This window comes from Ctenopharyngodon idella, chromosome 1, assembly GCF_019924925.1.
Source record: "Ctenopharyngodon idella isolate HZGC_01 chromosome 1, HZGC01, whole genome shotgun sequence".
In the NCBI taxonomy this organism is placed as follows: domain Eukaryota; kingdom Metazoa; phylum Chordata; class Actinopteri; order Cypriniformes; family Xenocyprididae; genus Ctenopharyngodon; species Ctenopharyngodon idella.
Window position 1 is genome coordinate 2,679,101 of NC_067220.1, and position 24,003 is coordinate 2,703,103.

At 37.1% G+C, this 24,003-nt stretch overlaps 1 protein-coding gene across 3 annotated transcripts in view; it reads right to left on the reverse strand.

The window, feature by feature from the left end:
- Window positions 1-24,003, reverse strand: part of LOC127508051 (deoxynucleoside triphosphate triphosphohydrolase SAMHD1-like) — a 142,070-nt gene that overhangs the window by 35,988 nt on the left and 82,079 nt on the right. The window contains exon 18 of one of the 3 annotated variants that reach the window (XM_051885612.1): window positions 20,778-22,243. The exons of the other annotated variants lie outside the window; for them this stretch is intronic. Coding sequence (XP_051741572.1) covers window positions 21,602-22,243 — 642 coding nt within the window. The 3' untranslated portion in view covers window positions 20,778-21,601. Of the gene's footprint in view, window positions 1-20,777; window positions 22,244-24,003 lie in introns of those variants that run through there. 3 annotated transcript variants of the gene reach the window in all.

The window sequence follows — 24,003 nt, forward strand, 5'->3', positions numbered from 1 at the left end:
CCTGCTGACACACAATATCTTCTTTTGAATCAGAAGAAAAGACATTAAAATGACAGTAGTGACATAACTGATGGCAGTGTCTTCATCGTGAAACTGATACGTCACAATAAGCATTTATAGATCCAAATACTTCTGATAAATAACTGTGCATGCTGGAACAGGTTTGCTGGATTCATAGTTGTGGTGTTTTTTCATGTTTAATATCTGTCCTTTTAAACTTTTGTTCTTAGCCCATGTCAGGTGTGTCCTGTTAGTTGATGTGACAGGTAATGTCCTGAAAAACATAAGAAACACCAACACCCCTGTGAAATACACACCTGAGCAGGTTCAAACTGTAAGGTGTGGAAAGCTTTGTGTAAATGATCACATTCATTAAATAATTATGTGGTTTACTTTGTTTATAGTCAGGTTCTGTGTGAAGAACAGGTGAAGCAGCTTCAGAGGAACAGCTGATCTTTGTTTGTTTCCACTGTGAACTTTCACTGTTTTATACATCACTGTTAGCTGCAACAGACTTTTTTAAATGAAGAATGACATTAAAGCTTCTGTCTTGTCAGAATTGTAGTTAAAAAGGGTTCAAAGGGTTTATCGTTTAACTTTAAATAAAAGATAGACATACAAATATGACAACAATGCAATAAGGCAGCGGTTCCCAAACTGGGGTGCACGTATGTGAGGTGAACGTGAACAAAATGCCAAATGTTGCCGTTCATTTAATCCTTCCCCACCTTAAAATAACATTAAAACCGACCATATATTTTCTAACAGGCACAATGTCGTAAATACATGACTACATGAACACATAAATACATCCAATCAAAATATCTTTTGCGGTCAAATCTGCGGTCAAATCCATTTCCACATAAGCAGCATACATATGGGTGCATATAGGTTGCGTGCGGAGTCTGCTGCCTGCTGCCAATTTAAGATTCAAACTCCTGATACAAAACATACCTTTTGTGAGTTCTTGTTTTTAATGTCGATAATATTATACGAACAAGAATGCAAATCCAAATATCCACACGGCTGCAAATGTGATATTGATTTTATACAACATTTCAGCAAATAATAGGGTAATATTAAGTGATGTTCTTCACAATATTGTCAGTATTTACTCTATTTTGCAACGAAATAATAGCTCCAACGAAAGCCACAGCAGAACTACAACAGGCACAGAGATGTTTCATGAACGAATCTGCGGCTTTGAACGAATTGTTCGTGATTCAATGATTCATTCATAAATACAGCCACTTGCTTCGTTGAATGAACGACTCGATGACTAAGACAGTGCATTACCGCATTACCGCATCTACTGGTGGTTTTAGTATTTAAAAGAATCACTTTTCAAGTTTTATCATTGCATATTTCTCTATTGAACTTTTTTTTTTTATTTAATACATTATTAATGTTGTAGCTAAAGGTATTTATAAAGATAAAAAAAATGCACTGGAAAGTCAATTTAGGGAGCAAATATTCACTTAATGGAAAAGGTGCAGTCTAAGTGGAAGAGAGGGGGTACGCAGAAGGATGGTAAATGCCTCAGGAGGGTACTCCACTCTAGAAAGTTTAGAAACCACTGCAATAAGGATTTATAAAAAGTGAAGAAAGGAAGAAAAAGGCTTTTTTTTCAGATCTCTTCTCTTGATAACAAAGTTGATCCAATCACAACATCCTCCTTGAAACAAGAGGAGAATATTCACCGCCACATAATTAATACTGCATTATCTAGTGTTCTTCAATAAACTGAATCCAGTAGATCTAGTTCTTCTGATAAATCACTCTGTATGCTGTAACAGGTTTGGTGGATTCATAGTTGTGGTGTTTTTTCATGTTTAATATCTGTCCTATTAAACCTTTGTTCTTAGCCCATGTCAGGTGTGTCCTGTTAGTTGATGTGACAGGTGATGTCCTGAAAAACATAAGAAACACCAACACCCCTGTGAAATACGCACCTGAGCAGGTTCAAACTGTAAGGTGTGGAAAGCTTTGTGTAAATGATCACATTCATTAAACAATTCTGTGGTTTACTGTAAGGAAATGTTTATCGTCAGACAGGTTCTGTGTGAAGAACAGGTGAAGCAGCTTCAGAGGAACAGCTGATCTTTGTTTGTTTCCACTGTGAACTTTCACTTTCTTTGAACATCACTGTTAGCTGCAACAGACTTTTTTAATGAAGAATAACATTAAAGCTTCTGTCTTGTCAGAATTGTAGTTAAAAAGGGTTCAAAGGGTTTATCGTTTAACTTTAAATAAAAGATAGACATACAAATATGACAACAATAAAATAAGGATTTATAAAAAGTGAAGAAAGGAAAAAAAAGGCTTCTCTTGATCACAAGGTCGCTCCAATCACAACATCCTCCTTGAAACAAGATGACAAACTTCACTGCTGCATATTTAATACTGCATTATCTTAAAGTGTTGTTCAATAAAACCACCTACATATATTACATATCGAGAATACAAAACTTTTCTGTTTTTATTTCCATTTTTATTTCTATTCATATATTCATTTCTATTTCATTTCTATACGCTTGCATTAAAAAAGTGTAGTGGCCTTGTAACACAGATGGGCTCAAATGACACATGCAGCTTATAAACTAAGGTAAGCTAAGGTAAGGTAAACTCTATTGTCCCACCTGGGGAAATTTGTCTTGAGCCATCACCCATGCTGCAGTCGGCTCACAATTAACACACATTAATCAACAATAACAACGAACAATAGCAACAGAATAACAGCAAAAAAAAAAAAAAAAAAAAAAAAAAACAAGAATAAATATACGAATAAATAAAATTACAACTCCATACAGCTTTACAGACACAGGAATGAATGAGTTTTTAAATCTATTTAATCTGCAGTGAGGAACTCTAAACCTCCTCCCAGAAGGCAACAACTCATACTCTGTATACAAAACATGGGATGGATCACAGACAATCTTATTAGCTTGTCTTCAAGTAGCCTGTTCATAAATAGTCTGCAATGACATCTGCTCTTTAACACCAATAATTTTCCAAGCAGTGTGAATCATCAGGAACAGTTTATTTCTCAGCTGCACAGACAGATTACCAAACCAGACTGTGATGCAGTATCTAATTCTCAAGGCTGTCAAGGACTGCCTGATTAAAGATTATAATAAACTTTTGATCAACACCATGAATTCTCAGACGACGTAAAAAGTGCAACTGTTGTTGTAACCTACTACAGAGATTATCTACATGGATATTAATTATCAAAAAAGACACCAAGATATTTGTATGAAGGGACCTGTATGATTGTGCATGATCACAGGCCTGTGATCACCAACTCCTTAGGGTCGAACACCATCTCCTTTGTCTTATTGCATTCAGAGCTAAGTGGTTGTCCTCACACCAATTCACAAACCTTCCAATCTCTTGAAACATATTCAGATAAGTCCCCGTTCTTTTTCAATAAACCTAAAATTGCAGCATCATCTGAAAATTTAATGCTGTAATTATTAGAATAACATCTTCTGCACTCATCCGTACACAAGGTGAATAAAACCGGTGAACTAACACAGCCCTGAGGGGCTCCTGTGCTCAAAGTTCTGAATTCAGACAGTGTTCCATTAACACTGACCTGCTGCCTGCGATTGGTTAAAAAACAATAATACCATTTTATAATAAGAGGGTGGACGTTGAAATCATTCAGCCTCACAATTAAAAGATGCGGCTGCAGCATATTAAAAGCTGAGCTAAAATCTACAAATAAAAGACATACGAGCATACGAGCTAGAATCCTATAGATGCCTGTTTATGAAATGTGTATATAACAGCATCATCTGTACTTTATTGCTCCTATATGCAATATTGAAATGGGTCTGAAAGACAGCTGACCTCTGTTTTTACAAAGTTAATCATAATTTTCTCAAAACACTTCATTACTGTTGACGTGCCACTGGACGATAGTCATTAAAACTAACCTTTTTTTTTGGGACAGGGATAATAATAGAACTCTTCCACATTGAAGGAAATGTATGTGTGTCTAAAGACTTCTGGTCAATCGTGCAGCTCTTCACTGCATGATTTCAATAACCGCCTATAGATGCCATCTGGCCCAGAAGCCTTGCTAAGACAGACATGTGAAAACAGACACTCCACCATATGCTGGTCAATGGTTATTTTAAAGGAATCCAGTACAGATAAAGCATCCGGTGCAGTTTCCTGCTCCTGTGGGAAGTCTCTTACTTCAAATCTACAATAAAAATCGTTCTAATCATTTGCCTTTGCTCCCTCATCTATCACATTGATAGATTTTTTGGCTATAGCCATATTTGTCATATATTTCATAGAATCCCATAGTTTTTTAGTGTTCATAGTCGAACAATGAGTTTCAAATTTCTCCCTCTCCTTCCTAGCTGCCCTTAATTTATTCTTCAATTCCTTCTGTGCATCTTTCATAGCTACAAGGTCCCCTCTCCTAAATGCCATTTTCCATACTATGCACTCTTTAAGATAATGTTTAACACATCATCTTTACAGAAATGTATATAGTCTGTAATAGTCTCTACAGCCTCCTCCAAGTCCAAACTTTGAAAGAGGTTCCAGTTGGTGCCGGAGAAGCATCCTTTTAAAGTTTCAATACCATCATTAGAGTAAGTTTGTTTTGGCGAATAGATCGGACCCACTCTGACACGGCGACATGAATTGGTTCAATATTAAGTGACAATTCAACTATATCCAATGAACAAAGAGGCTAATATTTTGCTCTCCTCTTGACTGGTGGACTAGCGTCCAGGGGATGTTACGGTTATGGAGGCCCCTCCTCAAAACCCGAGGCCCTAGGCAATTGCCTGCTCTGCCTATAGGTAGCACCGGCCCTGATTTAATGTTAAATAACGGTCTTTCAAAATTTTGTTAACACTTATGTCATAAACACCTTGTGATTTTTTTTTAAATTTTGCTGATATAATTGCTCTACATTTGTGACAACATCTTGCAATCGACTATGCTTGAGTCACACACTTCAACATTCAGCATGCAAAACACAACAATGGTAACAATTACATTTTAATTAAAGTAAATTATCAAGTACTCTACAGTTCTTTTTTAGTTACTAGAACTCTTGTGTAAGTGAACTATATTAACTAAGCATTTGTCAGTACAACATACTATTCCTATTTCACTTTACTTGGTTTTTTAAGGCAATTGATTTTAGATTTTACAGTGCACTAACAGATCTCCCCCAATATTAATATTGAGCAAAACACATGAAATAACATTTCTCTGAAATGTTCTCTTGAACATTTATTCTCCTTTAACCCAGCGTTTCTCAAAGTGTATGTGCAATATATGTACACAATAAAGGATCAGACTAATGCTAGTATATTCCTGCGGTATATTCCCATATATTTTTGTCCTGTAAGGGCTCCTGTCTTTGTGCCTCCGTTGTCTTTTCATGGGAGAGGTAGGTTTCTAATAAACTCTGAATAATATAACTTCATTTTTGCCTTAAATGTCACTTTTATACTCTCATTCTTCTTCTAAATTATATTTATAACATTATTTCCCATGTATGTTTTATTATTTTCATGTTTTCACTTTAATTAGGGTTATCATTAGTTGTGTGCATCATCTGTGAACTTGAGGCATGTGGTAATTGTATTGCACTTGAAATGTATTTTTACAGAAATGTTGAGGGTGAAGGCAAACATCATAAAAGACTTTCGTCTCTTTGTCAGGTATGTTTTTTTTTGTTGTTTTTTTGTTTGTTTTTTTGTCATTCATGTTGTTAAATCTTTATTTTAATGATTTATTCCTCTGTTCATCTCTGCTCTTCTGCATTGTCTTTTCATGAGAGAGAGATGTTGAGGGTGAAGGCAAACATCATAAAAGACTTCTGTCTCTTTGTCAGAGTAAATGAAGAGTCGACCAGTTACTGTCACTCTATTTATTCAGTCAAAAGAAAACAAACAAGTATCGTGCAAACGTTAAAAGATAATATTGCAGCACTTAAAATTGTTTATTCTTCTTCCAGTGAATCACTGTGTTTGTATTTGTCCTCATTTGTAAGTTACTTTGGTTAAAAAAACTGTTAAACAAATAAACAAACACATGTAAGTATAAATGATGTGATGTTTGACTCAATTAACCTCCATAAACTCTCTCATGTCACGCATCTGCTCGAGTATCGGCTCGAATTCAATGATGGAAACATGGATGTGATGAGCAGAAATGTTATATTAAAGACTTCATAAAGCCAATCTGATGACATTCTGCTTAAGCACATTTATATTATGAAGAGATGTTTCTTAAAGAAATGCCAGTTCTTCTGTAGTGTATTCTGTCATGTTTTGTCTGATAGTAAATTGTTATTTTGAGTTTTATTGTTTGAATAAGATCTGTCACTGGATCATATCAGATCACAAGACTTTATATCATACAGGGTTTCTACACATCTTTATTTCAAAATTCCATACATTTTCAGACTCAATTTTTTTCAGACCATTTAACAAAGTGATCCATACAGCATTATTTACAGCATTATATTTTGTATATAGTACAGTCATCAGTAAATATTTTGTTGTTGTTGTTGTTTTCCATAGTTTTTTCTTTTTTTTTTTTTTTCTTGAAGAGATAATGTGCACTTGCATGATGAGAAGAAACCTAAAACCCTTTATAACCTGCATATATTCACCTGTGACACATTTTGACATGTTTGCTACTGTAATCATGGTTTGATGTTGAATGATCACCAAGGCCCAACTTTTAGCCCGATTTAGACTCTCCGACAGATTTTGCAAAATCGCCAACAAGTGCCTGAATTCACTGCTTGTACACGCGACTGACAATCACGCAGTGTGAATTATCAAAGACACGACCTGAGTGAATCAACGATGGGATACATGCTTCTTGCGGGATACCTTTTTTAATAACAATTCCAGTCTCAGTCGTGACATTGCATTATCTCATCACTTCTCGGTTGTGAAACGTAGATTACGGACCAGACAGAGTTGTCGGCAATTCTTCCTATTGTAAATCCTTCCTAAATGTAATGTTAAAAACCCCCCGTCACCGATCCATCATGCAATGTGCACACATCAGAGCTGAATGCTACCCCAGATAGTCGTGCAGAGTGAAATGAACGGTGTCTGATGACTTTGAAAATCATGCAGAGTGAACTCGACACTAGTGAAGTTCAAAAAAGACTCTTATAATAAAGACAAACAGATTTGTGTAATGAACATTTGTGCCTTGAATTCATTCAGTTGTGTTCACACTCACTAAATCAGCACTACACCTTTGCCATGAATTCACTGCTTTTATGATAAATTATATTTGTAGAAATTCTTATTTTGATATTTAAGAAAACCAGAGGTGTAAAATACATGAGTAAATGTAATTACTGTACTGAAGTATATTTTTGGCTACTTTGTAGTTGTACTGAGTATCAAAGATATTAACAACTTTTACTCTCTACTTCACTACATTTTTGAGCAAGTAAATGTACTTTTTACTCCACTACATTTGTGGTGAGTAATGCAATTACACATTACATTTTTCATGGCAGCTAACTTTTTCTGAATATAAAGAAGCGATATCGCCATCTAAGGGCATTGAAGGCACTATATCTTGTGCTGTTTGCTTTTACTCACTCAACATGTCAACAAGGATACTTTACGTGAATGTGAGTGCATTAGCAGGTAGTTTCTGAATCACTGGTGTTTGATTTAAGAGATGAACTCATGACTGCAGCCGGTGATGAGGCTGAAACCAGCACATCCAGTGCAATTAGACTTTGACTATTTAATTTTACTTAACAATATTTTATTTATCCGCTATATTGACAAGACCATTGTGAAGGACATTGATTTACTCATGGCCATTTTGTGCACTTTATTTTTACATTATATTATTGCTTGTTATTATATTCAGAAACTTAAATGCAATGGAAATGTGACCATTTATGAACAATTTATAATTGATATTAAAATGCATTTAGAAACTATATCAAAAAAGTAAACACTTGAAAACCACACAAACTATTCAGCTGTTTAACCTGTTAACTGTCTTTCTGAGCTGAGGGATCTGAACTTAAATGTTTAGTTCATGAATGATTTGAAATGCAGATCAAAAGTTGGTCTCTTTTTAAAGAAGACAGGAAACACTGAGGAAACACTTCGAAAAATTAAAGTGGATAAAAATTATAGGAGTTTAAGTTAACTGTAAAGCAAGTGTGCTGAACTAAACTTTTTATTTCATACAAGATATATATATATATATATATATATATATATATATATATATATATATATATATATATATATATATATATAAAATTGCTAGAAAAGCAAAGCCGTACAGTATGTCTAATTGAGTTTGAAGTTGATATCACAAAAGGTTTTAAAGCACTGTTTTAAATTCAGTGTCCAATTTCAGAATGATTTTGAGTGTTTCAGCTTTTGAATGACACCTAATTCTATCACATATGAAAATATGTGAGCAGAAACAAGCACACCTGACAGATAATTGTACAATTATTGTACTGTATGTACAACCTTTTTTTTCCCCAATATATTTTTTTTTCTATATTTGTCTGACATGTTTGATTATATGTACTCGTGATTCTCAATAAAAACAATGTTAATGGTGACTCCAAACCAAACTGTTAAATTTGATCAAATATCAACATTACCTAGAGCTAATATTCTGTTAACAGTCCTTTTGTACATGTATGAAAGAAATAAACCCAAACTCACATATTTATGCTGAGCACAATATATTCAAATAAACACACAAACTCAAAGAGACAGACTGTGTGTTCAAGGCTCTGTGAAGGGATTTAAAGGCATCTATTGTAGCTTCGGCCTTCATTCATCGAGACACAGAACTCCAGTGCCTTAAACCAACAAATGCAAACTGAACTGAAAACTGAAACAATGAATCAGGGAAATAAAAGCACAGAGTAGTGGAGGCCTCTGCTGGTCACTGCAGGAAATCACACAATAATTCATCAGATCATCTGATGTTCATCTGTGGAAATACTGCAGAAACATCACAGCTATACAACTACTGCAAACATGACAAGCAGTTTACAGAGAACACACTAAAAAAAGAATATGTCCATAAACTTTATTTTACAGTATTCAATATTTTATTTAAGTTTTCAGGTTAAAAAAAGACATATTTATAAACAAAAGAGTAAATTTATGGTGTTACTACTGGCCGAGGAATGTTATAGTTTACAAAAAAAAAAACTAAAACCGTAAACATTTTCTTAATTTGACTTAAAATAAACATTACCTGAAATAAAATACACAAAAACTATTTGTATTTTAGCTAGTTACCAAGGCAGTATTTCTATATTTCTAAATTTTCATTCAGTTTAACTTGATGTACTAAAAAAAAAAAAATAAATCAATAAAAACTAAGTAGACATATTTAAACACAAAATACTGAAATGTCAAAAACGTATAACTAAAGTACTAAAACTTTGAACAAAAATTAAAATTAAAACTGGAATTATAAAAATAAAAGCTGATTCAAAATATTAATGAAAACTATAATATCTCAATGAAAATAAAATCATTAAATCATTTTTTAAATATTTAAAATTGCTTTTCAACTTTTATAAGTTCATCTAAATAGTGGTGTGAAATATTAAAATTATAAATAAATCATGAAGGGATTAAAAGGAGGTCATAAAATCTGCATGCATATTATTCATTATAAAAATAGAAAAAAAATGTTTAAACTTTAAATGTAAATGCTTGAAATTTTAAAAGAACTACCCAAAGAACTATGAATAAATGAATATTTAGTGCAGTGAAATTTAATCAATCAATAAAATATTATGGATAAAATTATATCATTTCAAGAGGACATGCGTATAGAAACAACACTTCAAAAATATATTAAAATAAATATAAGTAATGAATAAACTTAGTTTGGTTAATATATACGTCTCTACTGCAGTCTTCCATGTTTTCTTCAGCTCTTCCTGAATTGAGAGGGTCAGTCAGTTATTGGCCTGTGAGTAAGTCATGTCTCTTAAATACTGGCAATATCAGTCAAATTATGTTTTTCCGCTTCTGTCCAACCTTTGTTTTGTTTTTCAGACAAGCTTCTCCCACAAACTTTGGCAGTTTTCTTCTGACAATCTTGTCCAGAATGTCTCTGGATTTCTGCAGGTTTTCAGCCGTGGAGGACGAGATCTGCTCAAAGATCTCATCTGACACAACAACAGAAGATTCGTGACTATTACCAAAATATGATATTTCATATACAGGTGCTGGTCATATAATTAGAATATCATCAAAAAGTTCATTTTTTTATTATAAATTATTTTTAAAAATGAAACTTTCATATATTCTAGATTCCCTACATGTAAAGTAAAACATTTCAAAAGTTTTTTTTTTTTAAATTTTGATGATTAGAGCGTACAGCTCATGAAAGTTCAAAATCCAGTATTTCAAAATATTAGAATATTTCCTAAGATCAATCAAAAAATGGATTTGCAAAACAGAAAAGTTCAAGTTCTTTAAAGTATGTTCATTTGTGCACTCAATACTTGATCGGCAGGACATATTACAGCAAATGACTTGCTCCTAGCACAAATTACTGCATCAGGATTAGGCCTTAGTTCAGTTAGGGCATTTAAGTACTTTCATAAACATTCACCACGCATTCACATATGCATCTTGAGACAAAACAATGGCACGGACTCATTTTAAGACAAGTCAGTGCAAGTTACTTTCAGGTAAAACAGCTCAAACATGCATTTTAGTCCAGGACTAGACTTAAGCCTTGTATGTGAAACCGGGGGATAATATTCCACTCAGCATTTTAATCATAACCCAAACCTAGTATTCCTACCTCTTTCAGCGTTTCTCCAGGAATCCCTCTTTGCTCTATTAATTGTTCTCCTAGCTTGAGCTTAATTATATTTTATCAGATGTGGCTAATTATAAATTTGTCTCATTTTCTTCATATGAAAAAGAATCTTACTCCCTCTAGTGGTGCAGAGCATCATCACAGGTTCAACAGGACTGCTGTGGTCAGACACCTCTCTAACTATTTTGGGGACAAATTTGCGTCCAGAAGCGAGCTAAAGCGGTCAAACCCTTCCTTCAGTGACATCCTCAATTGTAAAAACAGTATAAAAAATTAAGTAAATAAAGTTTTTTTTTTTTTTTTTAAATTGTAGGAATTAGGCTATACTATTTATATATACTATACTATATACTATACAAGATTTACTTGTTGATCATGTTCACAACAGCTGAGGCTTGCTTTAAGCTTTGTTTTAGGGAAGATAAGGACCCCATTGAGGTGAAAGACGAGGCTAACCTGATCCCACACATAAAACTGGTGTGAATACATGGATTGTGTCACTGCTGTGTTTCCAATGATTTCCAGTTGTAAGTTGTGGGTTTCACAAATAGCTTGTGCTCTCCAGATGACTTGATTTCCCTCATAAGAAACCAATGGACTGGATGAAAGCAGTGGATATTGACTGAACTTCTCATTATTCTGAGGGCTGTGAACGAGAACAACATACTCAATCTCCTGCTTGAAAAGTTTGGTCTCGTATACCCTGAGAACCGGCTCTTCACCCTCACACATCTGCTTCTTGTAGGCCTCCATCAGTTCAGTCAGAGGAAGTGTGAAGCGGAAGTTGCCGTAGCGTGAGTTTTCATTATTGAATGCTGGTGATGTGGTGAATTTACTCAGGAACGGCTGCTGAGCTGCAATTTCTTCTTTGCTTCTGTTTGGTATTGAACTCTCGAGGAAACGCTCCTCAGCGGCTCTTATATCTGCTTCATTGATCTTCAGGCTCCACCATGAAAATGAATTATAATCAAGACCCATGAATCCCTCTGAGATCTCTGGAAGACTTGTCTTGTTAGTGACATGAGCCACTTCTGTGATGTGAAGTTGGATAATCTGTGATGTCTTTGGAAAGATACTTTTGAACTTGTTGTTTTCGTCTTATATCTTCTCTCATTTTCAGATCTTGTATGCTGATGTGTTGTCCGTCAAAGTATGTTATGTTGCGCTCGTTTGTTCTCACTTTGAAGCCTGTCTGAGAAGATAAACTTAGTTATCAGTGTTATACAATACAGTAATAAAGTGTCATGCAGAGAGCAATTGCACTGTCATACAGTACAGTAACAACACGTTGGCTAATTTAAAAAGATTCCTAGCTAACAGAATTTTGTTATAAGAACGTTCTCTAAATCATACATCATACTAACCTTTTCAATAAGACATCAACATCTAAACCTCTGTTAATTCTCAATAAGAGCTTCTGTAGACGTGTGACAGAAATAAAGTCAGTCTGGTTATTAATAAGTGAAGCTGGTAATGCTGTTTGTGGAGTTGTTTAATCAGATCTTCAGAGATTTAATGTCTTTTATCTTCAGTTCATCTAAGGCTGTGGCTGAAGAAAGTTGTAGTTTGTGTTCTTATTTCTCTTTCTTTCAGTGTTTGTTCACAGCAGGTGTTTGAATGATTGAAAGAATGTTTCAGGAACATCATACAAACCTTTAAATAACATTCTACTAACATTAAGGAAACTGAACATTTTTATGTTCTTGGAATGTTACAAATCAACATTCCTACAATGTTGAATTTTAAATCAAAATTAAGTTGAAAGAACGTTTGTGGAACATCATACCTTATAATAACGTTCCTCTAACGTCAAGAAAACTGGATGTTTTTAATGTTCCCAGAACCAACACTGAATATTTAGAGAACGTTCTTATAACACAATTCTGTTAGCTGGGTTACATCTGTTTTTGTTAGTTCTAACTAAAATGTTACTGTGAAATGTGTAAACATACATGAGGTCTAAATCTGCAAACTGTCTACCTAGAGTAGTTTGACAGCTGAAACTAATTTGTTGTAAACTGCTGTTAAATAAACTTAAGCAGCTTTCATACATTATCAAAATGCAAAATTATGACAGCTGGGTGCATTAAAAATACAATATATTCAGTGGATTTTGGTTCTCACTATATTATTTTGATTTGTGTCAGCTAGGAGTTTGATGTCAAATGTAAAGAATTGCCTAGTTACTGTGTTTGCCATTTCGTGAGGTTTATGCTTTCGAGTGAAGTGTGATGTTCTTCTGCTGTGTCTTGTGACGACTGTGAGATCCTCTGCTGGGTTTAAAGGCTTTCCCTCTGAGGACTGACACGCCTGAGGGCTTTTTCTTTAGAAACAAAACTTCTCTTCTTTAACTTATCTTACGTAATTGAAACAATTTAGTTGTTAGTTTGAAACAAATAAATACAAACATGATAAAGAGTAAATAAATAAAAATATGTATCACAAAACAAGCTCAATAAAATGCAAGTAACAAGTAACCCAAAAGTAATAGGTAAGCCAAGGAGAGAATCAGTTCATCTTAATCCAAATGTTTTTTTTTTTGTTATTTCTATACACGTGAAAGGATATTTAGGCCTCCAGCTTTTCTATAACTAACCAATACTTTTCTTGTGTAGATGCAAAAGTAACTGTGATTTCTGGTGTCAGTCGCTAGAGCGTCTCAAGATCAGGGGAGTGAGATTTACACGCACAGCTCTTACTGGCCTACGTCCGTTACACCTTTTCAATATATTTCCATGATGCCGTATAAGTTGTATTTCAAGACATGTACTTCTTTGTCTGTTGTGTTCTTCCCATGATCATTCAGCACAATAAATATCACAAGCAATCCTGATATATGTGATCTAACCTGTGTAGCAAAAAGAGATCTACATTAAAACTGTGATTCAATTCCAGCTCATTTCAGTATTTCAACATTACAAACCTATAAAATCCACTCCCAAACTTACACAAATCTCTTCCTCTGTTCGATTGCAGCAATAGTACATGTTCTCTCTGACTCACACGTTTCTTGTTTCTTTGAAACCGTTTAAATCACTTTCAGCATCAGAGCAGTGACTCATATGAAACTTTCTGTGTTTTCATTCTTGCACCATCAACACTAGTGAACGAAACCTATGGAGTTATGATCTATGACTGTGATACGAGTAGTTTTATTTATTTATATTTAAAATATACCTGTAAATGGATTAAATAAAATTTCTTTCTTTTTTCATAGCTTTTTGTAACTCAGTGATCAGTTTTAACAATTCTAGGATTATAATTCTGTTGGACTGCAGATGAGAAATTTGAGCAAATAGACAATGATAATCTAGATCATCTTTCAGTCTTCTGCTCACTCTCTCTACACTACACTGTGAATAAAACAGCATGACTAAACATTCATCATCATTATTAATAAAATAACACTCAAAAACACTTTATTGAATGCATTTTATTTTGGCATATTGTTTCACTTTATCATGGTTCAGTTTTGTAAAATGCTGTTTCCTTCTTATATTTTAACAAATTTTGTACAATGTTATTTATTTTCTGTAAGCCTCTTTGATCAGGCTACAGAATCTCTAGTTTGGTTTCATGTTTTTTATACAGTTTTTGGATCAATTATTTGATTGCTCAAGACATCCTGCATCTGCATCCTTGTTCATTTCTTCTTTCCAGAGTCTAACTGGCTTTTTAAAGGCTTGAGAAACTTTCCCATTAGTGTATGAATCTTTATTTTAATTAACCTTTAAGATTAATTAGAGACTCATTAATCACAAGACGTCTGTTAAGAAAAGAAACTCTTACACAAAATACAGTTAAAATCACCACATTTATTACAGTATAAGAGATAATAAACCATTGCTCCACCATTGCTGTAAACACAATAGGTTTTTTTTTTTGTCAGTTTCTAACAAACTGAAAAACAAGTTGTTTTTTCGCAAATAACTCACAAATAATTTCCCAGTAATAACAAAAGAAAGATGTAGCTGTAAGGACGCTGAGGCGGCATTAGAATCCATGTGCAGTGTTTAATGTATCCACAGCAAACAAATCCAAAACAGCAGGCAAATAATCGTAAACGTGAAGCAGGCAGAGGTACAAACACAGTAAGGCAGTCCAATCCAGGCAACAGAACAGTGGGCAATCCAAAAGGCAGTAAACAGGTGAAACAGGCAATGATCATACACAATAAGGCAAAATAATAGCAATGGGAAAATGCTCGGTAAGGCAGACAGGCTGGCAATACTTTGCGAAGTACAACGAGCAAGGCCATGCTTAAATGTCCACCAAACAGGAAGTTACCAGTGAAGCAGAGGGAGCGGCATACAGTCAGTACTCGGGAGAGGGCTCCCTCTGCTGGCGTGGCGTTACAGAATCCCCCCGCAGGAGCGACTCCTGGCACTCTACGTGGACGCCCCCGTGGCCGCGGTGCTGGACGATCGGGTCTGGCTCGATGAAATTCCTCAATAAGCGATGGATCCAGAATGTCGTGAGCGGCTACCCAGAATTTCTCTTCAGGTCCGTATCCCTCCCAGTCCACCAAGTATTGGAGCTGACCCCCTCTCCATCTGGAGTCCAACAACTCCTTTACCGCATATGCCGGGGTTCCATCAATGTCCAGCGGTGGAGGTGGATCTCGGTTCTTGACGTTGGGGTCAGATTCCGGGTGGACCGGTTTCAGGAGGGAAACATGGAAGGAGGGAGAGATGCGATAGTTAACAGGAAGCTCTAACTCATAAGTGACCGCATTAATCTGTCTCAAGATCTTGAATGGGCCTACGTACCTTGGACTGAGCTTCCTGCTGGGTAGCCGTAGCTTGAGGTCCCGTGTAGAGAGCCAGACCCTTTGTCCAGGTTGGTAGGGAGGATGTGGGCGACGTCGTCAATTGGCTTGAATCTCCTGATTCCTGACAGCTCTTTGTAGACGTACGTGAGCGCTGTCCCACACCCTCTCGCTACGGCGAATCCAGTCAAGGGACGGTTCTCCAGACCACGGGAACATAGGGGGTTGGTATCCTAGGACACATTGGAACGGTGTAAGACCAGTGGATGAGTGCCTCGATGAGTTCTGCGCATACTCTGCCCATGGTAGAAACTCTGACCACCGATGCTGTTCACGCCCACAGTATGACCTGAGGTATCTGCCGATCTCTTGGTTCAGCCTCTCCACTTGCCCGTTGGATTCCAGATGGTAGCCTGAAGTTAGACTGACATTAATATCAAGCTGTTTGCAGAATGCTTTCCATATCTGAGACGTGAACTGGGTTCCTCGGTCAGAAACAATATCTTAGGGGATACTGTAAACCCTGAAGACGTGGTGGAACATCACTTGAGCGGTTTCCATAGCTGTGGGAAGACCCTTTAAAGGAATGAGTCTGCAAGCTTTAGAGAAGCGGTCAATGATTACTAGGTCTTTGAGGTATGGGCAATGGTTGTAGTAGACCAGATGGAAGTTCTTTGGGGGTTTTAGACTGTGCACACACTGAACATGACTTGACGTAATTTGTTATATCCTTAACCATAGATGGCCACCAGAAGGAATTTTGTGTGAGGTGTAGTGTTCGTGAGATACCTGGATGCCCAGAGCAAAGTGACGTGTGGACCCATTGCATGACTCGGAGTCGAAGCCTGGAAGGAACATAATGTTTGTTAGCAGGACAGCCTTGTGGTTTGGGTTCATTGCTCTGTTCTCTTTGGATTTCATCCATCAGATCCCAAGTGATTGGTGCGATGATGATGGATGGTGGCAAGATGGATTCTGGTTGGTTCTCCGCCTGTGGGTGATCATGTCTCCTGGAGAGAGCGTCAGCTTTGCTGTTCTTACTACCAGGACGGTAGGTCACAGTGAACTGGAATCTGGTAAAGAACAAGGACCAACGAGCCTGGCGAGGATTTAATCTTTTTGCACTTTTTATGTATTCAAGGTTCTTGTGATCTGTGATTACCTGGAAGGGGTGAGTGGAACCTTCCAACCAATGTCTCCATTCTTCGATGGCTGCCTTCATAGCTAGAAGCTCCTTGTTGCCAACATCGTAGTTTCACTCAGCATCCGTGAGTTTCCTAGAAAAGTAAGCACAAGGGAAAAGCTTGCCTGGTTGTCCGTGGCGTTGAGAGAGCACTGCACCTATTCCACAATCGGATGTGTCAACTTCCAGCACGAATGGTAAATTGGGATCGGGATGTTTTAGGATTGGTGCAGTCGTAAAGCTGTGCTTGAGGTTGGTAAGTGCTTGTGTAGCGTGATCTGTCCATTTCAACTTTGACAGTTTACCTTTCAGTAGGGATGTTAGTGGTGCTGCTGTGATGCTGTAGTTGCGTATAAAGCGTCGGTAGAAATTGGCAAACCCCAGAAAGCGCTGAAGCTCCTTGACTGTAGTGGGTTGGGGCCATTCAGTGACTGCCGTGATCTTGGAGTTGTCCATTTCCACACCTTGATGACTGACGTTGTACCCTAGGAAAGATGTTCGTTGTACATGGAACTCACATTTTTCTGCCTTGACATAGAGTTGATTCTCTAACAGTCTGGTGAGTACAGTTCTGACATGACCCTTGTGTTCTTCCTCAGACTTGGAATAAATCAAGATATCGTCTATATAAGCCACAACATATTTGTTCAAAATGTCCTTGAAGATCTCGTTAATGAAGGACTGGAAGACTGCAGGTGCATTGGCTAGCCCATACGGCATGACCTGGTATTCATAGTGCCCCCTAGTGGTCAAAAATGCAGTCTTCCACTCGTCACCTTCCTTGATTCTAATGAGGTTATAAGCACTTCTAAGATCTAGCTTGGTGTAAATTTTAGCTTCTCTGAGTTGTTCAAGTGCTGCAGGAACTAGTGGTAGAGGATAGCGAAACTTAACTGTGACATTGTTAAAACCTCGATAATCAATGCATGGACGAAGTCCTCCATCCTTCTTCTCGGCGAAAAAAAAGCCTGCAGCTGCTGGGGAAGTGGATGGACGAATGAAACCGGAATTGAGAGCTTCCTCGATGTATTCTTCCATAGCTTGACTTTCTGGACGTGACAGGATATACTTTACTTTTCGGTGGTATGGCATTAGGTAGGAGATCTATGGCACAGTCCCATGGACGATGAGGTGGCAGTTGAGTGGCTTTGGTTTTGCTGAAGACTTCCTGAAGTTCTTGATAGCATGATGGTATGGTGACTGGCTTACATTCTGGACTCTCTATGCTGGTGGTAAAACAAGACTTGGTAATGGTTACTCAGGCAATTAGAAAAACAGAATTGTGACCAATGTATGATCTCACCATGTTGCCAAGAGATGACTGGGTCGTGAACAGATAGCCATGGATATCCAAGGATGATTTCATGGCACGGAGAATCAAGGACGTAGAAGGTGATGGTTTCTTGTTGAAATAGTCCTACTTGCATTTTCATGGGCAGAGTTAGTTGAGTGATGCCATCTCCAATGGGTTTGTTGTTAACGGTGTTTACCTTGAGTGGAGGTTCACAGTGTTGGACGGGAATGTTGAATGTTGTAATGAGGTCCTGATGAATTAGGTTTAATGCTGAGCCAGAGTCAATCAGCGCTGTAAATTCAAAGGAGCCATTTTCAGCAGTAATCGTGACAGTAGTAGTGAGAGATTTGGCGTTGGTAACTGAAATATTGTCAACACTTACTTGGCTGTTGTCAGCGTAGTTTCTCCGGGCTTTGAGAGGACAGACTGCGTTGCGGTGGCCTGCATTACCACAGTAGAAACAGATTCTGAATCAATCGTCTTGATCTCTCATCAGTAGTTAATCTCGTGACCCCTAGCTGCATGGGCTCAGGACTGGCATGATCATTGGCGTGGCTTGAGTCGGAAATCCGTGTAGCTTGCGAGGTATGCATGGGTCTTGTTGACTTGTTCTGAGGGCGATGAGTACGCATGAGATTGTCTTGATGGCTAATGTGACATACTCAGAAAAGGAGTGATCTTCACCCTTACATGCAGCTCTGCCTGTAACTCCATATTCAAACTGCGACGAAACAGGGCTTTGAGTGACACATCGTTCCAACCACTCTGAGCAGCAAGCGTTCTGAACTCAATAGCATATTCAGCGGCGGATCTGCGGCCTTGAGTTAGCTGCATTAAACGAGTGGAAACACCCTTGCCCCCTGCTGGGTATTCAAACACATCTCTAAGTTGTTTTATGAAGTATGGGTAGGATGTTTGGAACAAGCTATCAGTTTCCCAAACTGCAGCGGCCCACTCGATCGCTTTGTCCATTAGCAATGACATGAGGAATGCACACTTCTTCTCTTCTGAATCATAGTCACTTCCCTGATGCATGAAAAAGATTTCTACTTGGCGTATGAAACCTTTACATTGCTCAGCAGAACCATTAAACTTGTCAGGTAATGCAAAGCTTACTTTTCTGGGCATAGGCGGTGGTAGCGATCGCAAATACTGAGTGAAGTAGTCATTAGCCACTTGAGCTTTAGCCAGTTGATCACGGTACTCCTTGAGAACGTCGCTCTGATAAGCGAACGCGGCCTGTAGATTCATAACATCTGCTGGATTCTTCGGTGGCGAAGTATTATGTAAGGACGCTGAGGCTGCATTAGAATCCATGTGCAGTGTTTAATGTATCCACAGCAAACAAATCCAAAACAGCAGGCAAATAATCGTAAACGTGAAGCAGGCAGAGGTACAAACACAGTAAGGTAGTCCAATCCAGGCAACAGAACAGTGGGCAATCCAAAAGGCAGTAAACAGGTGAAACAGGCAATGATCATACACAATAAGGCAAAATAATAGCAATGGGAAAACACTCAGTAAGGCAGACAGGCTGGCAATACTTCGCGAAGTACAACGAGCAAGGCCATGCTTAAATGTCCACCAAACAGGAAGTAACCAGTGAAGCAGAGGGAGTGGCATACAGTCAGTACTCGGGAGAGGGCTCCCTCTGCTGGCGTGGCGTTACAGTAGCTGAAGTCCTGCATCCTAAAAAAGGTCAAAGGTTATATCTAGAAAGACTATATAAAAATGAATCCCTAAAATGTGTAAACTGCCAAAATATCTCTCAAGATCAGTAACCAGATTTATTGTTATAGCACAACACTTCACCATCCTCTAAAGTTAATCACTAATTAGTGTCTATCTGACATTCAGCAGATGTTTTGTCATCTCTGTCATTAGGTTTATTCAGAAATAAGCTCATATGGACACATGTGACTTCAGTAGCAATCATAAGAGAGATAAAATTTGAGTGTTTTCTAATAGCAATATTTTTGGTAATCATAACCCCTAAATACTTAACCGCATTTTTCACTGTAATGCCTTCTATATTTTCTAAGTCACAGTTATGGATAGCCTTTTTTTAATTCACATTTTTTTAAAGTTTAGGGTCAGACCTGATGCCTTTGAGAAGACAGAAATTTTATCAATAACTAATGGAAGCACCTCTTTATTTTTAAGAAATAAAAGAGTATTGTTATATTGATAATATATGCCAAAGCTTGCCTATTTTTTCCCCAGAAATTTATTCACAGACTCGTTTATTCAAATTGTGTAAGTAAAATGACACTTCTATATAGACTAATTATTTTCATTGTTTTATACGCTTTTCATAGCAGAAACTGATTTATTACATGAAACAGTCCAAAAATGTCTGGGTCATCTGGGAGACAAAGGCAACTTTTTCCACCTTTTGACCACAAGATGTCGTTAGTGTGCACCGTTTTGAAAAGCTTTGAGTAATGAACCTTTTACGATACAGTTGAGGGGAAAGCTTCAGGGGAAAGCTGTGCAAAGCTTCATTTCACCATCACTCATTTTTACAGTAACATACTGTAAAGTAGATTACAGTAAAGAACAGTGTTGCCAGTATTTTACCATTACTTTACAGGACAATTTTTAAACACTATTACAGGTTAACAGTGATTTGTTAATCACAAAACATGTCTACAAAGCAAATAAACGAATACAGACAAAAATAGAAGAAACACAATCAAATTTATTTATTAAGAGTTGTCACTGAAAAATCAAAACTTTTTTTTTCATAAATCATTTTCAGAAATCACTAACGCTTTCCCCAAAATCACAGATAAGAACTGATACATCTTCAGAAAGGTTAAAAGATTAAGAGAAAAAAGAAAGATACATTCCAGATAAACTGTAATCTCTAAAACTGTGTAACACCCAAAATTACTCATAGGAAACATAATCAAATCTTTGCACACATAACAAAAGAAATAATATAATATGAACTGATTAATCAATCATCAAACAAACCTGTCATAGCATCACTCTTAAACATCAACATCATCCTCTACCGTTAAACACTAGCTAGTGTCTATATCCAACATCCAACAACACCAAATACAGCTGCTCAGACAATAATATCAATCAGCCATTATGCCCAAATATCCTACTGTATATATAAAGAACTAAAATATTTTCAGATTTTTATTTTCATTGTTTTTTGTCATCAGCATCTCTATAAGGTATTTTCACAAAATCAGCTCACATAGACACACAAGCCATGACTTCAGCAGTTGAGTAGGGTTGTCAATCCATTTTAACCAAATTAATTGTATGATATGCCAAGTAATGAATCATTTATTCACCCTCATGTCATTCCAACCCCAAATGACTTTAGATTTTATCCTGATTTACCTTTCCTACTGAATTGGACTGGGAAACCTCTGCAAAGTAAATCATTAATTGTGTTGTTAAAGTTATTTATTATTAACTTAATTATATTAAGGTAATGCTTGAAACTGACAGCCCTACTTTAAATATTAAAATGGGTCAGACTTTACTCTGTCACACGTTTAAGAGACTGAGCAGGGTTTGTGGCGCCCCATGCTGCAGGATTGGGATACTCCCCCTCCTTCAGTAGGTAATGGGGTTTAGTGTAGTCAGGATCCTCAAAGAGCCGCCAGATACCACTGACCACCTTACAGGAGCGAACCGCTTTTATGCCAAACTGGTCCTCCACAGAAGAACAGTCAACAGTGATCTCATGCATTGGGTCTTCAAAATTCTCCCGTTCAAAGAGCTGAATCTTAAATGATGTCACACGATTAAGAGACTGAGCAGGGTTTGTGGCGCCCCATGCTGCAGGATTGGGATACTCCCCCTCATTCAGTAGGTAATGGGGCTCAGTGTAGTCACGCCCCTCATAGAGCTCCCATACACCACTGACCACCTTACAGGAGCGAACCCCATTTATACCAAACTGTTCCTCCACAGAAGGACAGTCAACAGTGGTCTCGTGTTTTGGATTTACCAGATCCACCTGTTCATAGAGCTGGATCTGAAATGTCACACTTTTAAGAGACTTAGCAGGGTTTGTGGCACCCCATGCTGCAGGATTGGGATAATCCCCCTCCTTCAGTAGGTAATGGGGCTCCTTGTATTCTTGACCGTCATAGAGCTTCCAGATGCCTTTGATAACCTTACAAGAGCGGACCACATCTATACCACAGCGGTCCAAAGAAGGACAGTCCCCTGTGATAAAGCACTCGTTGCCTCCAAACTCATCTTTATCGTAGACCAGAATCAAACACTTGAAGGAGAGAGAAAAGATCAGACAAGGCAATCAAATCTCTACACACAAACACCCAAAGAAATCATAACAGCAGGAGTTGGTTAAAATCACATAAAAGTTATATAAATGAAGTGTGCACTGTTTTTTTTTTCTTTTTTTCATGATTCACAATTATTTAGGCTATATTCATGATTTATAATTGCCCTCAAACACTGTAGCTGGTTAGTGTGGTTTACATCATTGAGAAGACGTGAGTTCTGTGCCAAATTCATCTTATTTTTACTTTCAAAGGATGAGGATGTGAGGAATCAGTGGTTAGAAATCATTTTTACAATGAAACCACAGCAGTATAATCTTTTGTTGTGTTCCTGTTATTTTACTGACAACTGCTTCGTAAATCTTGGTGAGTTCAACACGGGATTCGCAAAACAATTGTCCATGAAAGATGGGTCAGCAATTACCCAGTTTATTTGGACCAACTTACTTCTTAGAATCACAACCTGTAAGGTTGATTAATATATATATATATATATTTTTAATATATTTTCTGTTGAGTGTTTTAAACATAGTTTTGTTACATGGTTTATGTGTAGTTTTGTGTTCTATATTGTGTAGGTCTCTGGCTAACTCACGTTATTACTGTCTTAGTGAAATACTTCTGTTAATCATCTGTGGGCCACTATTACTGCAGATTATCTGTCGTTCTTACTACTTTGAGTAATGATAAAGGATGGAGCAAGATTTTGGTTTACAAACTGTAATGCATCAGTCATTCATGTTTTAGCTCAGCTAACATTTGTACATGGTAGATCAATCACAACAGACTGAGCCATCTGACCAATCAGAGCACAGTAGGCTAACAGAAAGGAGGGGTTTAGAGCAGTGGTTCTCAGCTCCAGTCCTTGGGACCCACTGCTCTGCACATTTTGTATGTCTCTCTTATCTGACACACTCAGAGCCCATACACACGGAGACGCGTTTAGCTGTATACACAAAAAATTTGTATCGTATCGCCGTTTCGTTCAGATGTTTTTGAGAGCCTGAAACCACTATTTTTTTTTTAATCTGGTCCCAGAGTGGATAAATCTGAAAAGGACACCATTGTGTTATCATGTGTACAGCCAATCCGTATATTGAAAATGTGAAAATGATGAGGTCATCACCCCACGTCTCAACCCTAGTCAGACACCACTACGTCACATAACAGCAACAACAACAATAGTGAACTACATGCTTGTGTTCATGCTGCAGAAGTTACTGAGCCTGTTAGCTTTACTAAAATAAAGCTTTATTTCTAAGCTTTACTAAAGTTTGAATACAGCGCACAAAGTTTCCAAGTCGTCTTCTCTGTTTTTAGTCTATCTCTGTGGCAGAATTACAGCGCCACATACTGATCTGGCATGTGTACTGCATTGTTTTGAGTTGGTTTCAGTGGTTTCATGTGTATGCAGATATTTCTTGAGAAGAGGGGAAAAAAAAAAAAAAACAGATCGAATAGGGAAAGCTCTGGCTTCGTGTGGATGTGGCCTCTGTTCAGTTCATGGTGTTCTCTCCTAACAGGCTGATGATCTGAATCAGGTGCATTAAATAAGGGTAAAATATTTGTAAGTTAAATAACATGCAAAATGTGCAGAGCAGTGGGTCCCCAGGACTGGAGTTGAGAACCA